At 44.2% G+C, this 17,166-nt stretch overlaps 1 protein-coding gene across 1 annotated transcript in view; it reads left to right on the top strand.

Annotated features, from left to right (window-relative positions):
• Positions 1 to 494: 494 nt before the first annotated feature.
• The window catches only part of TTLL11 (tubulin tyrosine ligase like 11), a 294,890-nt gene continuing 278,218 nt past the window's right edge, over positions 495 to 17,166 (top strand). The window contains exon 1 of the mRNA XM_033237570.1: positions 495 to 1,399. Coding sequence (XP_033093461.1) covers positions 563 to 1,399 — 837 coding nt within the window. The 5' untranslated portion in view covers positions 495 to 562. The remainder of the gene's footprint in view (positions 1,400 to 17,166) is intronic.

The following is a 17,166-nucleotide window of genomic DNA, read 5'->3' on the forward strand; positions in this document are numbered from 1 at the left end:
AAACCTAGCCCGGCATGGTGGTGCGTTCGTGTAGTCCCAGCTACTCGAGGAGGTTGGGGTGGAAGGATCGCTTGAGCTCTGGAAGTTGAGGCTGCTGCAGTGAGCCGAAATCGCGCCACTGCACTCCAGCCTGGGCGACAGAGCGAGACCCTGTCTAAAAAAAGAAAGAAAGAAAGAAAGAAAGAAAGAAAGAAAGAAAAGAAAACGAAAAAATCGTTAATATCCTTAACTCGAGTGGGAATCTGTAGGGGGCTTACCCAAGCCCATGGCTTCCCCATCCCATCGGGAGCTCCCTGAGAACAGGGAAAAGTGTCTCCCCTCTTATCTGCGGGCGCTCAAAGGACCAGCAGAGGGTTTCTTCAGTGGATCACTCTCTGCTCACCTAGGGCCTGGGCTGGTCACATCCATCGCACTGAGGAGGTTCCCATTCATCGCACTGAGAAGGGTCCCATTGGGGGGCTCCTTCTCCGTCCTATTGAGAGTTATACCAGCGATTGGCGGGGACTGAGCCTCCTGCTTGAGGTAGCTGTTTTTACTCCCAGTCCCCAGGCTCAGGAGCCCCATGCGCACTCAATCTGCTCTCCCGCTTCTCCTCGCCACTCCGAGTTCTGCGGCCCAGAAGTCCAGCTCATCCGCGGGGTGGGCGGGTCCTGGCGGCTGTTTGCCCTCTTCCAACATGGCGGCCGCTGCCTCTGTGACTGGCAGGGTCACGTGGGCAGCCTCGCCTATGAGGTCGCCGGGGCTCTGCCGGCGATTGTCCCTTCCCGGACACCGTCTCGAGGCGGTGACTGCTGCTGTCAACCCGAGCCTGAGCGATCATGGCAACGGGCTCGGGCGGGGACAGTGTGGCAGCTGCGGCAGCGGCGGCAGTTTGGTGGCGGGCTGGGGCGGCGGAGCGGCGGCGGCGGCACTGGCACTGGCGCCAGCCCTGAGCGCCATGCGGCGGGGCAGCTCCGAGAGCGAGCTGGCGGCCCGGTGGGAGGCGGAGGCGGTGGCTGCGGCCAAAGCGGCGGCCAAAGCTGAGGCCGAGGCCACAGCGGAGACGGTGGCGGAACAGGTCCGCGTGGACGCAGGCGCGGCCGGGGAACCGGAGCGCAAGGCAGGGGAGGAGCAGCCCAAGGCCCCGGCCCCGGCCCCGGCGCAGCCCAACGCGGCTGAGGAGGGGGACACCCAGGTGCTTCAGCGGCCGCCGCCCACGCTGCCCCCGTCCAAGCCGAAGCCGGTGCAGGGCCTCTGCCCGCACGTGAAGTCCCGGGGCAAGGGCCGAAGCTGCAAGCGGAGCTCAGGCCACGGTCCCGGCGAGAACGGCTCCCAGCGTCCGGTCACCGTGGACAGCTCCAAGGCCAGGACCTCCTTGGATGCCCTGAAGATCAGCATCCGCCAGCTCAAGTGGAAGGAGGTGAGGCCCGGCCCGGCCGCGTAGGCACAGTGGGGTGGACAGGACAACCTCGGATGTCTCGGCACGGCCCAGGTCAGGTGGGCGGGCGAGGCTGAGCTCCTGCGGTGCACCACGCTCGGGCCTGCTTGTCAGCCGCAAACCGCTCATCCTTCAAGGCCTACCCCCCAAAATCACTTCCTCCAAGAGGGCTCCCCGGACCCCTCCAGGTCACGTTAGCCACTCACTCCTCTGGCTCCCGTGCAGCTCTTTATATGTCTCAGCCATCAGCATTTGCCTCTGCTTGTAGATAATGTGTATGTCTGTCTCCTCCACCAGCTTGTAAGCCCCTGGGGCCTCGGACCTGCTCTCTCACTTCTTCATTGAAGTTATATTTGTTTAGCACTTGCTGTGTGACTCTTGGGCAGAGGAACAGTTTTTATTTTGGAGGCAGACAGGCCTAGGGTCTCACTACACTCTGCTACTTAGCTGTGTGACCTTGAGTAAGTGGCTTCACCTCTTCAGCCTATTACCTTCTCTGTAAAGTGAGGCCAATTTTACTTATCTCATCATCTTGTTAGCATTAGAAGACTCACTGCTTAAGTGTTTTATAGCACAAGTCTGCAATAAATGGTAACTTATGTTACCACTCTCTCCTTTCTCTCTTCTTCCACCATCATCACCACCACCAGCACTACCACTGTCATCATCGTCAGTGTAGGCACCGTATTTTATATTCCAGGCTTGGCATACAGCAGGTGTCAGTAAGCGGTAAATCAAAGGGTGAATGAAAACATGAGTTATCATCCCTGAGCCCATTTTAGACTGGCAGGGGATGGGATGAAGCACCAGTGACTATAGAGGTGTCTATTGCAGTTGGCTGAGTGGATAAAGCCATTTGACTTTATTTGCAGCATATAGGGTATTTAATGTGCTTTCAGGAGTGTCAGGAGTTTGGTTAAGGATAGCTGAGTGTGGACACAGCAAGTGGTGACAGGGATCTGCTGCAGGTAACAGAGGACTCCGGTACTTAGTCCTGTGCCTTGGCTATGGTAATGGTTTGGTATGGTAATGGTTTCATTAAGTTGGAACATACAGAGAGATGGCCGCAGAAAGGATTGATGTAGTCAGAGGGTTGATGTCCCAGTAGGAAAAAGTGCATTTGGTTTGGAGGGAAGTCAAGGATCAGGCAGAACCACCTTCCATATGGACAGGGGTTAGCCACTGGGGAAGTCTGACTCCAAGTGTCTGGGCCCCCAGCCTTGGGGCTTGGGATTCAGAGGGGAAATTTCATGCTGGGGAAACGGGAAAAACAAGGGCAGGCTCTCAGTTCTAAAGTATCTTGGTTTCTAGGCAGGGTCCCAAGTCCAGGCCAGAGATATGAGGGCTAGAAAAGGTACAACTGGACAACTTCTCAGTGCCGTGGTCTTAATGAAGGGAGAATCCAGCAAATAAAACCAGGCTATGGAGTCAGGCTAGGCAGATTGGCCCAAGTGGGGCCTCCACTTAGCTTATCCCTGTGTGAGAGAGAGACATGAAGCAGGCCAGATCTTGTTTGCTAGGAGAGATGGGGCCAGATGGACTCATACATCCCGGCCCAGGTTCATTCACTCATTCTGTAAATGTCCACTGTGGAGGTGTCAAGTTCTTTGCTGGGACCTGGGAATCAAACATATTTAAGGTGTGACCCTTGCGCCCAAGGACTTTACAGTTCAATAGGGAATAAAACACAAGTAAAGGAATAATTGTGGTCATTAGAGGGCCATTGCTGCTGCATCCTGAAATGCTCCTTTTTCATTTATTTGCATGGCTTACTCTTGTCAGTTCTTTAGGTGATACCTTTCCCATCAGTCTCCAGACCTTGGTATTTTTTTTTTTCCATAGTACTAAACTTTACCTGGCATTATATTATGTATTGCTGTTTATTGTCTGTTTCCCTCACTAGAATGTAAGCTCCATGAGGGCAGGGGCTTTGTTTTGTTTATTGCTGTACCCGCAGGTGCTTGGCACATAGAAGTTGCTCAATAAATATTTGTTGAATGAATGAATACATTATGTGATGAGTGTTTCTGTGTGAAAGTAGAAATGCTGCAGGAGGTAGAGAGGGGCACCCAGGAAGGGCTTTCTGGAGGAGATGAACCAGAGCTGAGTCCTGAGTGCTGAAGATGAACTGGAGTTATTTAGGGGCCATAGACTTTAGATCTCTGGTTGCAGGAGTGGTGTGGGCAAAGCAGAGGACCTTTCAGGACTTTCAGTATGGCTGGATCATAGTGTGGGAGGTGGAATGGTGAGAGATGGGGCTACAGAAATGAGCAGGGATCAGATCATGTGCCTTGCGATGAGATTTGGACCTGTTTGGGGGAGGAAGGCTATGTGAGCCATTAACAGAATTTTAACGTTCTTCCATTTATCAGGGCAAGTCAGTTAAACCCTTCAGGCCTCAGTTTGCTTATCTGTAAAGTAGGGGCGGGCAGAGCTAGTTCAGTGGTTTCCAGTCTCTCTACTTTGGTAGCTGCATAATGGTGACGTTGATCTACGTGAGACTGTTGCACTGGTCAACCCCAGGGGGTAGGCTTTTTCCAGGGCACTACCTGTAACTGCTTCTTCCACCTCTAACCCTTCCTTTTTTTCCCACTCAGAGAGCACATATAGGTGGCATAGAGGTGGAGATGTTGATTCTAGTATATTTTTTTTTTTTTTTTTTTTTTTTGAGACGGAGTCTTGCAGTCGCCCAGGCTGGAGTGCAGTGGCCGGATCTCAGCTCACTGCAAGCTCCGCCTTCCGGGTTCACGCCATTCTCCTGCCTCAGCCTCCCGAGTAGCTGGGACTACAGGCGCCCGCCAACTCGCCCGGCTAGTTTTTTTTTCTATTTTTTAGTAGAGACGGGGTTTCGCCGTGTTAGCCAGGATGGTCTCGATCTCCTGACCTTGCGATCCACCCATCTCGGCCTCCCAAAGTGCTGGGATTACAGGCTTGAGCCACCGTGCCCGGCCTATTGATTCTAGTATATTTTAAAACATAATTCACTGAGTGTGGTGGCTCATGCCTATAATTCCAGCTACTTGGGAGGCTGAGGTGGGAGGATCACTTGAGTCCAGGAGCTCAAGGATGCAGTGAGCCATGATTGTGCCACTGAATGACAGAGCAAGACCCTGTCTCTAAAAAGAAAACTGAAAATTAAAAAAGCATAATTCACTTGCAACAATTAGCCTACTGTTAGGCTTGTGATTATTATTATCACCCTTCCTCATTAGTGCATGAAGTACTGAGGGCAGGGGTGGTATCTGACTTATGTCCCTAATGTACAGCACATTCTAGGTGCTCAATAAATATTCATCGAATGAATTATGGAATATTTGCAACAGAGCTTACATCACATCTCGACACCCTAGAGTGTGGAGGTTGAAAAGTGCCAGAGTAGCTAAACTTTAAAGTTACTTCCTGCTTTAAACTATGATTATAGTATTCTTAGTACCTCCTACAAAGTTGACTGCGTGAAAAGTAACATATATATATATATATATCCCTGGTACTAACAAAGTGCAAATACATGACCTTTCCTCTGCCTGCCTTTCCCCATCTGTTATAAGGTGATATTGGATGAGATCATCTTGAACTCCCAGCGCTGACATTCTAGGAGCAAGAACTCCTACTGGGGGCTGTGGTGCAAGGGTGTGAGCAACAGTACCTCTTGCATGCCATGCAGTGTTGCTGTGGGGTTGGAGAGTACTCAGGTGGCTGGCTTTGGTGGGAGTGGATGGGTAGCCCAGGTAAGAAATAAGAATACCAACCAGAATGAAAGCTGTCTCCTTTTATGGGTGCGTAGTGGAGGGCTATATATCACTGTCCACTTCAGCAGTGTAGGACTGAGCCAGCATGTGAATTAGGAAGTTTGCTCAGTGGCATGGCACACAATCTCCCTTCCTTTTTCACTTTTTTTTTTTTTTTTTTTAGACAGGGTGTCCTTCTGTCACCCAGGCTGGAGTGCAGTGGTGCGATCTTGGCTCACTGCAATCTCACTGCAACCTCCGCCTCCCAGGTTCAAGCAGTTCTCCTGCCTCAGCCTCCAGAGTAGCTGAGATTACAGGCACATGTCACCATTCCTGGCTGATTTTTGTATTTTTAATAGAATGGGGTTTCACCATGATGGCCAGACTGGTCTTGAACTCCTGACCTCAAGTGATCCACCTGCCTCGGCCTCTCAAAGTGCTGGGATTACAGGCATGAGCCACCACCCTGGCTCTTTTTTCACTTTTCTTTATTCCACATATATTTAACAACAACAACAACAACAACATGATAATAAATCTTTATCTAGCTCTTACTCTGTTCCAGGTGCGTTTTAAGTGCGCTACATATATACAATTATTTGATTCTCTCAACAACTCAGTAAAGTAAGTGCCTTATTGTGTCCATTCTACAGATGAAAAAATTGAAGTACACAGAGGTTAACTTACTCGAGGCCACACAGCTAGCAAGGGACAGAGCTAGCATTTGAAATAGGCATTCCATTTGAAACCAGGCTTCAATTCTGTGCTCTCTATTGGTAAACACTGGGCTGGCGGTCGCAGATGTAGATGTGAACAGGATACACTCCTTGACCTCCAGGAGCTCCTGGTGTAGGAGGAAGGATAAATGCAAACAGACAGTTACAGTTTGGTCTGGGAGGTGAGTGAGTCAAGGACGTTCCATACAGAGTAGAAACAACAAGGCAGGCAGTATGGACCAGGTTTTATATGCAGGATGGGGTGATGGCAGCTTAGGGAGCATGTGGGGGAGTAGAGAGCGATGAAGAAGGAGCCAGATCACAGAGCATGTTGAAGGCCATGCCAAGAAGCTTGCGCTTCTGACTGAATTTGATCACAGATTGCTTGCCATATATAGACCCAGTCTCCCTTGCCTACTCTCCTTCAGTCCCAAGTGAACCATGCCAGCCCTCAGATGATTCAGTTTGCAGTCATACCCGTTCTGGCCAGGTCTAATTTAACTGTGTCCACAATGTTAAATTTGTTTCTGAAGGGGAAGAATCACAGATGTTAGCTCTGTAAACTTATAGACAAGACTGGGGTTACTCTCAAGTAGCAAAATCATGTCTACAGAGTCATCAATGAAGTTGCACCATGAAAGAAAGGCATGATTTCTGGTTCATAGCAGATGCTCAATGTTTATGGATTTGTATGGTCTTCTTCCTGTCCTGTGAAGACTCCCCATCCCCCGTGGATTCTTCTGTCATTTTGCTACCCTGGTTAAAAAACAGCTTAGAGGAAAGACACCATAGAGAGTAGATGCCACGTTTGTTGCCAGCTGCCCTCCGTGGAGATGTAGGTATGTACACACTGTGCGTATGTATGCAGTGGTGCCATGGTCGCCAGCTAATGTGAATGAGGTCTCTGAGGGATTTCACAGCAGGACCTTTGTTGATGATGGTTTGAATAAGCCCCTGTCCTGAGATCTGTTTCAGTATAAAGTCTTTGTTTCAGAGACTCCAAATCAGGCATTGTTCCCTGAAATTTATCCAGCCTTTCTTTAGAACAAGTATACACTTACTATATCATCCTACTTACAATTTGTATAATATTAGTTACTGTTTATTAAATATGGGTTATGTACAAGGCATTGTACTGTTTTATGCTCATGAAAAATTGTATTGAGAGGCTGAGGCATGAGAATTGCTTGAACCCGGGAGGTGAAGGTTGCAGTGAGCTGAGATTGCGCCACTGCACTTCAGCCGGGGTGACAGAGTGAGACTGTGTCTCAAAAAAAAAAATTGTACTGAGTATTTACTATGCATTATTTAATCCTTGCAACAACCCTCTAAAATAGACTGCATTATCATCTTCAACTTACAGATGAGGGAACTGAGGCTTAGAGAGGGGCTGGTACAGGGCCAGCACATGGCCACATGATAACCAGTGGCAGAGCCATCCAGGGCCTGAACTTGTAGCCAGTTTTCAATCATATACCTTCTTCTTTGCTAATCCTTTGCTAAAAACCATTGGGCAAGGAGTTATTCTATTATCATCAGTATCATCATTACTATTCTTAAGTAACAACAGAAGAAACTGAGGTGGGCACAGCAAGTAAATGAGAAAGCCAGGGTTCAAACAATAGTCTTTTTTTGTTCCATAACCCACTTTCAAGTGTTTTATGATTCTCCACTTCTTAACCTTCCCATTCCTCATTTGACCATAACTCAAGTGACCTTGGAGTTGGTCAGAATCAGGAGAGCAATAATGCAAATAGGACTTAAAATAAAACACACTGAAATATATCCTGCCTGGCAGAGGGAGCATTTGGTGCCTGCGCCTTCCAAATCCTGTCTTGCTGCTGCCCACAGGGGAGATGTGATTCCTGTGCCATTTGACTAGCCGGGTTGCCTTCCTCCTCTGTGGAATGTGAGGCTGCTATTTGAATCTTTCTGTCTCAGATTCCTTCTGGAAGAAGGTAGAGTATAAAATGAAATATTGGGTAGCCTAATCTTTCCTCCATTTCTATTTTCAATGATCACCATTGCGGCTTACTGCCCATTTTTTAAAAAATAGCACCATATTTAAAAACACTGTATGCCCTACTCCATCAGATGTTCTCCTTTCACAGATATGTTATTTTAATGTCTAATCTATTGGAATTTTTCCTTTGCAATTAAACTTGTCATAACGTAAAAATCACAATTCACTACCACTGTTATTTGAACAATACAATCCAGGTAATAGCTTCATGAATCCATACCAACTCCTTAAACAATCCTTTAAAAGACAATAAATTCAAGGGGCTCACATTCAAGCTCTATAACTCCTATAAATTAAAATCATGTTCGTGTGTTTTTAAGCAGGTATTGTAATGGTTAGGCTGTTTTCTGTGTTATGAAACATACAGTATTTGTGCCACAATTTTGGTAGTATTTTGGATGGTTTTGTATCAGCAGAAGTTTAAGGCAAAAATTCAATCATACGTTTTATTTTTTATTTAAATCTGTTCTTGAACATATTGTGAAAGTAATCGACCACTGTTTAAATGCCTTCTCTCAAGGGGAAGTGTTGTGTTTTGTAGTTGGCATGGGCTTTGAAATCAGACAGATGTGGGTTAAAATTCTTGCCTCTGATTGCTTGTGTGACTAAACTCTGTACTAAATACAGAACCTCTCTGAGACTCAGTTTCTTCAGTTGTAGCAATGGGCTAGTGCTATCTATCTCACATAATTTTTGTGAGAGTAAATGAAGGAATGTATGTAAATGTCCTTAACCCAATGCTTGGCACACTGTAGGTATTCAGTTAGTGTTGATTCTTTTCTTTCTATCATGTAATTGCAGGCATTGGTTATTTGATCTATTTTTTCTTAAACGGGGGGAAGATTAAATATAAAATGTAGTCCATATATGTAGGTTACTGGTTAGTCAGAGCAGGTATGACCAGCTAATCTGACTCATCTAATAGATATTTTGAAATCTACTTTGTGCCAGGCTGTATTTGGGATCTTGGGGATACAGCAGATGACACAGCCACTCACAGATGGCTGCAGTGTAAGGGACAGTTGCATTTTGGGTGAATGTCAACTTGATATAGTGTAGGTTTAAGATGTTAAAAATAACACTGATTTCATGTTTTTGTTCTTTTTAAATCAATTATACTTTTAAAGTTTCCTGAGTCTAACTGAATGTTTTTAAGTCTCCATTCTGGACCTGGTGCCTATCTCATACTTTGGTTTTTGTTTGTTTGTTTGTTTGAGATGGAATCTTGCTCTGTTGCCCAGGTTGGAGTGCAGTGGGGCGATCTCGGCTCACTGCAACCTCTGCCTCCTGGGTTCAAGCGATTCTCCTGCCTCAGCCTCCTGAGTAGCTGGGACTACAGGCGCCTGCCACCATGCCCGGCTAATTTTTGTATTTTTGGTAGAGATGGGGTTTCACTATGTTGGCCAGGCTGGTCTTGAACTCCTGACCTCAGATGATCTGCCCGCCTTGGCCTCCCAAAATGGTGGGATTACAGGTGTGAGCCACCTTGCCTGGCCTGTCTCATACCTTGGTATGTTAATTATATTCATCACCACGGGAAACTCATTTTAGCCGTTGGAGTGACATCAGTATCTTGACTTTGGGTTTCACAGGGAAAACAGATGTTATTCTACATGAACGTACCCACCAGCTATGTGGAAAAGATATACATTTCCTGGGTCACATAGTGGCTCTGTGCCCCTGACAAGTTGCTTTACCTCATCTCTAAGACTGAGTGTGAAATACTAGCTAGCTGTTGTGAGGATGAAGTCAGAACATCTTGAAAGTGCCTGGCACTTTAAAGTAAGAATACATGTTGGTATGGCTTTCCCTCTGGTGAATCTCTATGACATCTTAATTAAATTTTGTAACAGAAAAATGGGTGGTGTGAACAGGCAGATCAGCTTGCCATCCTCTAATTAGGTTTGAACCCCTCCTTTCCTTGTGGTTGCTCCTCTAAAGCCGAGTCATGTCCCTGAGATTCCTCCACAGAGGTTATTGTTTTGCTGGAGAGAATGATTAGCTTTCTCTATTCCAGGTGGACTTGGATCTCTCCTTCCTCCTCATATCAAATTGTGCATTGCCAGCTGTTGCCACTGCCATTTGCATACATGTTTGTTTCCCTAGGTGTTTCTGAACCATTATCTAGTAATTTTTATAAATGCTTTATAAGTCATAGCAGGCATTTCTGGTGGCTTCCTTCCCTCTCCCACATGCTTCTTTGTCATCTGAATAAAACCTTCGCACCCTTAATGAAGCTGGGAGAATAGGCAGTTTATCTCCTATGTAGTCTTCCCTGGGTATAGCTTTGCTTTTCAAATAAGTTCCTCAGTACATCTGCCTAGAACTCTGATGAAGGCCAGTTTTCCTATTTTGTTCCTTATACTCACTGGGAGATTCTGTTTCTCATTGTGTCAGAACTGTGGGTTATTGGAATTTTAAAAAGCAACAGTGGACCATTTTTTTGGACATCTTAGATTATGTATAAATAACTTTATTCCAATTCCAGAAACAATATGTGCTTATAAAAATTTATACAGTTCCCAAGCATATAAAATAAAAACTGAAGCAAACCACCTACCCCATCCTCCTCCCTTTCCCTCTTTCCCTCTAATGCTATTTCTGAGAGGTGACACCAGAATCCCAATATGTATCTTTACAGACTTTTTTCTTTTTTTTCGAGATGGAATCTTGCTCTGTTGCCTAGGCTGGAGTGCAGTGACGCAATCTTGGCTCACTGCAACCTCTGCCTCCCGGGTTCAAGCAATTTTTCTGCCTCAGTCTCCCAAGTAGCTGGGATTACAGGCACATGCCACTACACCTGGCTAATTTTTGTATTTTTAGTAGAGACAGGGTTTCACCATGTTAACCAGGCTGGTCTCGAACGCCTGACCTTGTGATCTGCATGTCTTGGCCTCTCAAAGTGCTGAGATTACAGGTGTGAGCCACTGTGCCTGGCCCAGATTTTTTTTCTTATTCTTGTATGCATCAGGATGGCTATATTGTGCTATAGTAAAAACCACAAAATAGCAGTGGCTTAATACAACCAAAGTTTATTTCTTGCCCATGCTATGGGTTCAATGGGGGCTGGTGGTGTTGGGGAGCAGGGGTCTCTCATCATCTTGGTTATTGAGATCGTGGTCTCCCATTATGACACCTGCTTCCATGAGTCACTGAGGGACGGAAGAGCATGTGGTAGTGAATTTGCACTGGTTTTTAAAACGTCTACCCAGAAGTGATGCATCACTTCGGCTCACATTTGATTCGCTGAAGCAAGTTACATGGCCGTGGCTAACCTCAGAGGGATGGGGAATGCGTGGTCCCACCATGAGGGTGTAAAGAGGAGAATCAGGCTATTTGGTAAACTATGCTAATTACCACCATGATATCATATGTAGAGATACAAATATGCTTTATATAAATATAAATATACACATATTTTTTCTTTCTAGAGAGGGTCTTGCTCCGTCACCCAGGCTGGAGTATAGTGGCGCAATCTTGGCTCACTGCAACCTCTGCCTCCTGGGCTCAAACTATCCTCCCACATCAGTTCCCCTTGCCCCCCAGGAGCTGGGACTACAGGTGCACACCATGCCCAGCTAATTTTTTATATTTTTTATATTTTTATAATGTAGAGACAGCATTGTGCTATGTTGCCCAAGCTAGTCTCCTGGGCTCAAGTGATTATCCTGCCTCGGCCTCCCAAGGTGCTGGGATTACAGGTGTGAGCCACTGTACCTAGCAGATATTTCATTTTTTAAAATGCTGCAGTGATACCATGTATATAGTGTTTGTCAACTGCTTTTTTATCAGTACCTCATATACATCTTTCTCTGTTAATATACATAGATTCATTTCATTTTAACAACCTAATAGTCAATTTTATGGATGTACCACAATTTATTGATGGATGTTGTTTCTGTGTGTTTTCTTTGCTATTACAAAGAGTGGTGCAATAAACATCACTCTTCAGACAATTTTTTTTTTTTTTTGAGATGGAGTCTCACTCTGTCACCCAGGCTGGAGTGCAGTGGCATTATCTTGGCTCACTGCAACCTCTGCCTCCCAGATTCAAGCGATTCTCATGCCTCAGCCTCCAGAGTAGCTGGGATTACAGGCGTGTGCCACTACGTCTAGCTAATTTTTGTATTTTTAGTAAAGACGGGGTTTCACCATGTTGGCTAAGCTGCTCTTGAACTCTTGACCTCAAGTGATCTGCTTCCCTTGGCCTCCCAAAGTGTTGGGATTCCAGGTGTGAGCCACTGCACCTGGCCTTTTCAGACATTTTAAGTATGTATATGTGCAAATACTTCTGGAGAATAAATTCCTAGGAATTGTTGGGTCAAAGGGCATATGTACTTTATGTTTTGACTGTTACTATCAAATTGCCCTCAGCAGGGTTTGAGACTGCGTGTTTTTGCATATCTGCTTCAATACTCTATACTATTCATCTTGTGTATCTTTGTCAGACTGACAAGTAAGAATGTGTTCTTTTAATTTACATTTCTCCGATTGTCAACAAGGTTAAACTTAGTTGCATAAGTTAGTTTGTCATTTGTCTTACTTCATCTATGAAATGACTGAATCTATTTTTTGTTCATTTTATCTTTTGGGTTGTTTTGTTTGTGTTTTTTCTTATTGGTTTGTAAATATTACGGTTACTTTTTATCTCATATGCATTGTAAATATTTCCCACTATTGGTTATTTAAATGTCTACCAAATAATCATTTGCCTTGCATGATCTACATTACAAGTAAAAAATTTCTTCTTCTCATTCACTAAAAACAGTCCTTAATTACTTTTGACTTGTTAGCTTCAGAAGGCAGAAGAAACACGTAATTCTACCTTCAGGTGCTATGAAATACCTAGTGAATTAAGAGGTTGTGTGGAGAGCCTTAGAGTTTTACATGTCCCTGGAACTGGATATTTTGTATGAAAGTTTCACATAGATTTATCTAACATGACTTTGACTTTGTGTAGTAAGTATGGTAGATTTCATTATTTCTGTTGTACAGATGTCCCTGCGTCTATAGATTTGGGTTTGAATCCCCACCACGTATTAGTTCTGTCACATGGGGCATCATGGTACTTAGGGGGTTGTTCCATGTTAATCATATATGTGACATGTATGGTGATGTCAGTACGCAATCAGTGTTTGTTCTCTTTCAACTCTTCCACCCTTCAGAGGTGTCAAGAGGCGCACAGCTTAGATCTAGAGGCTGGCTCTCCTGGCTTGTAGGCCAGGTCTTATTCTAGTGGACTGTATTGCTCCTCTGAAGAGAGTGTGAGTTCCTGGCCCCTTTAGAAATAAGACCATCAGAAGTTAGTGTTTACATAAGTCCTTCAGTGCAGGACTGGGCTTTGAGCCTGGATGTTAGTTTTATTTAAAAAGCACATTTCTCACTTATATAAATAATCCTTGTACATTACTTAAAAATTTGGAAAAAAATATTTTTAAAACATTTATAGTCCTATAATTGAGACGCAATGACTGCTTTCATGTTGAAGCATTTCTTTCCATTATTTCTTCTGGGCATATATATTTTTTGTTTTACAAATCTGATACAATTTTATTATATCATTAACATTAATGCCCACGTTATAATTTAAACACTTTTCGTTGCCATACAACTTTTTATCAGTGTCATTTTAATTGCTGTAAAATATTTAATTCAGTGGGATGTATTTCATTATTTACTTTCCTGGCATTAAATGTTTAGATTGAACCCTTTATTAAAAATTATTCAAGAATGTGCTTCCTTCCTATATTTCATATTATTTTCTTTTTCTTTTTTTTGTCTTTAGAGACAAGGTTTCACTCTGTTGCCGAGGCTGGAGTACAGCGGCATGAACATAGCTCATTGCATCCTTGAACTCCTGGCCTCAAGTGATCCTTCCATCCCAGCCTCCAAACTAGCTAGGACTAAAGGTGTGCACCCCCATGTCCAGCTAATTTATGTACTTTTTTTTTTTTTTGTAGAGATTGGTTCTCCATATGTTGCCCAGGCTGGTCTTGAACTCTTGGCCTTAATGATCCTCTGTCTTCAGCCTCCCAGATTGCTAGGATAACAGGTGTGCATCACTGCACCCAGCATATGTGGTATTATTTTCTTAAGATAACTTTCCAAAAATGAAATAATTAGACCACAGGGAATATGCATTTTAAGGCTTTTGGAATATATGGCCAAATTGCTTTTCAAAATAGTTTTAGCAATTTATGCTCAACTCTGTGAGGGTTCCTATAAATACTTACTTTTGAAGAATATAATGACAAATACTGGAGAAGAGAGTGAAACAAACGAATCTTCTCCAACCTGTGGGTCCTGTCTTCCCCAAATACTTAATTCTAATAATCAGTGCATAGTTCAAAGCAGGGCATTTTGCTATGGCTATTTTGGTGTGGCCACTAGGCCTAATTTGAAACAGCCATATCAAAATGTAAACTCACTCTTTTTAATTTTCAAATAATGTATTCAGTAGACATGCTTGGCTTTCTCTTTATCCTTGACCTTCTTTTTTTATTTTTTAAATAAATAAAAAGAGGTGGTATCTCACTATGTTGCCCAGGCTAGTCGTGAGTGCCTAGCCTCAAGTGATCCTTCCACCTCGGCCTCCCAAAGTGCTGGGATTCTAGGCATGAGCCACTGCACCTGGCTCATCCTTGACCTTCTCATTACTTCTAGCTCCTTATGTCATCCCTGATTTTCTACCCAGAGATAAAGCTTAAGTGTTTCACATACTTTGGAAGTTTTATTGCTAAAAGTTTTGATAGGTGATTCCTTCCTTCCTTCCTTCCCTCCCTCCCTCCCTCCCTCCCTTCCTCCCTTCCTTCCTTCCTTCCTTCCTTTTTTTTTTTGAGACAGAGTCTCGCTCTGTCACCCAGGCTGGAGTGCAGTGGCGTGATCTCTGCTCACTGCAACCTCCGCCTCTCGGATTCATGCTATTCTCCTCCCTCAGCCTCCTGAGTAGCTGGGACCACAGGCGCCTGCCACCACACCTGGCTAATTTTTTGTGTTTTTAGTAGAGATAGGGTTTCACTGTGTCAGCAAGGATGGTCTTGATCTCCTGACCTTGTGATCCGCCTGCCTTGGCCTCCCAAAGTGCTGGGATTACAGGCGTGAGCCACTGCACCCAGCCAGTTTTGATAGGTGATTTCTTAGGTTTTTGTCAAAATGTCTCTGGTGTTAAAGAAAAAGAGGGGGAAGGGGTTATATTAAGAGCTGCATTAAAATGTCATTGCCATCATTAGCTATTAGGGAAATGAAAATCAAAACCACAGTGAAATACCACTTCATACCTATTGGGTTATTTATAATAAATAAGACAGATAGTACATGTTGGCGTGGAAGTGGAGAAATTGGAACCCTCATACACTCTTGGTGGGACTGTAAAATGGTGCAGCCATTTTGAAAAAGTTTGGCAGTTCCTCAAATGTTAAACATCCTAGCAGTTCACTCCTGATATATACCCAAGAGAAACCCATGAGAAACGAAAACATATGGGCACGTAACAACTTGTACACTAATGTTCATAGTAGCATTATTCACAATAGCCAGAAAGTGGAAACAATCTAAATGTCCATCAATTGGTGGATAAATAAAATGTGGTATATCCAAGCAGCGGAATATTATTCAGCCATAACGAGGAATGAAGTACTGACACATCCTACAACTTGGATGAACCTTGGAAACATTATCCTAAGTTAAAGAAGCCAGGCACAAAGACCACATATTGTGTGATTTCATTTGTATGAAGTATTCAGAACAGGGAAATCTGTAGAGACAGAAAATAAATTAGTGGTTGCCTAGAGCTAGAGGTGGGAGAGAAGTTTGGTGGGGGAGGCGGGGAGTGGTTGCTAGTGGCTACAAGGTTTCTTTTTGGGGTGATAAAAATGTTCTAAAATTGATTGTAGTGTTGGTGGCACAACTATGAGTATATTAAAAACCATTAAATTGTACACTTTAAATGGGTCGATTGTATGGTATGTGAAAGATATTTCAATAAAGCTGTTAAAAATGCCATATGCTTATCCAGTTCTCATCATTGAACAGTACTTGTTTCCTAGGTAGTAATTGGCAGTATGCATTAGGGACTGAAGTTCTGTGCCGCCTGTTAATTTTGCATTGCAAATATTGCCCATTACAGGTACACTGGCTCCTTGGATACCTGTAGCTACTGCAATCCTGTTCTGGTTGCATAAGGTAGTATGCAACATGGTTGAAGCTGTAACAGCACTCTAAACTTTCTTCATAAGAATGAGTTTTGCTTTTTTCGGGGAAATTTTGAATATTTTCCTGAAGAACAAAGTTCAGACTCCTAATGAAGGCTCCATATGATGCTTTTCACAACCCAAGATGCATTATATCATGGTGGTTGAGAGCATGAGCTTTAGACTGATAGGGGTTTGAAACAACTCACTGTGTAACTTTTGGCATATTGTACTCTGAGACTCAGTTTCTTTATCTGTAAAATGGGCATAATACAACCATACTTCATGGAATTATTTATTGCCAGCATAAAAAGCTATAATCATGTAAAGTGCCAGGTACATAATGAAGACTCAGTTGAATATTTAAAAAAATTAACACTCGGCCGGGCGCGGTGGCCCAAGCCTGTAATCCCAGCACTTTGGGAGGCCGAGACGGGCGGATCACGAGGTCAGGAGATCGAGACCATCCTGGCTAATACGGTGAAACCCCGTCTCTACTAAAATACAAAAAACTAGCCGGCGAGGTGGCGGGCGCCTGTAGTCCCAGCTACTTGGGAGGCTGAGGCAGGAGAATGGCGGAAACCCAGGAGGCGGAGCTTGCAGTGAGCTGAGATCTGGCCACTGCACTCCAGTCCGGGCGACAGAGCGAGACTCCGCCTCAAAAAAAAAAAAAAAAAAAAAAAAAAAAATTAACACTCGGCTCCAACCTTCTCTAGGCTTATTTCTCATATTTCCTGCCTTGAACTTTATGCCCTACTGACACCACACTGCATGTGGTTTGCTTGAGCCTTCATGCTGTGCTATTCCTCTTGACCTTTGTTCATGTTTTTCCTTCTCTGAATGCTCCCTTCCTTTGTTTGGCTACCTTTTACATATCCTTCAAGAATTAAGTTTTAGCTCATCTTTTCCATAAATCTTCCCTGACTCCCACACACATGCCCCAGGCTAGGCTTAGTCCCCTTCCTTGAGTCATTTAGAATATTTTATATGTATCTCAATTTGATTAGTTTTTTCAAAGAAGCAACTTTTGACTTTATTGATCATCTCCATTGTATCTTTTTTTCTATTTCATGGCTTGCTGCCCTTTATTACT

The sequence above is a fragment of the Trachypithecus francoisi genome, unplaced genomic scaffold, assembly GCF_009764315.1.
Source record: "Trachypithecus francoisi isolate TF-2019V2 unplaced genomic scaffold, Tfra_2.0 Lachesis_group16, whole genome shotgun sequence".
NCBI lineage: Eukaryota > Metazoa > Chordata > Mammalia > Primates > Cercopithecidae > Trachypithecus > Trachypithecus francoisi.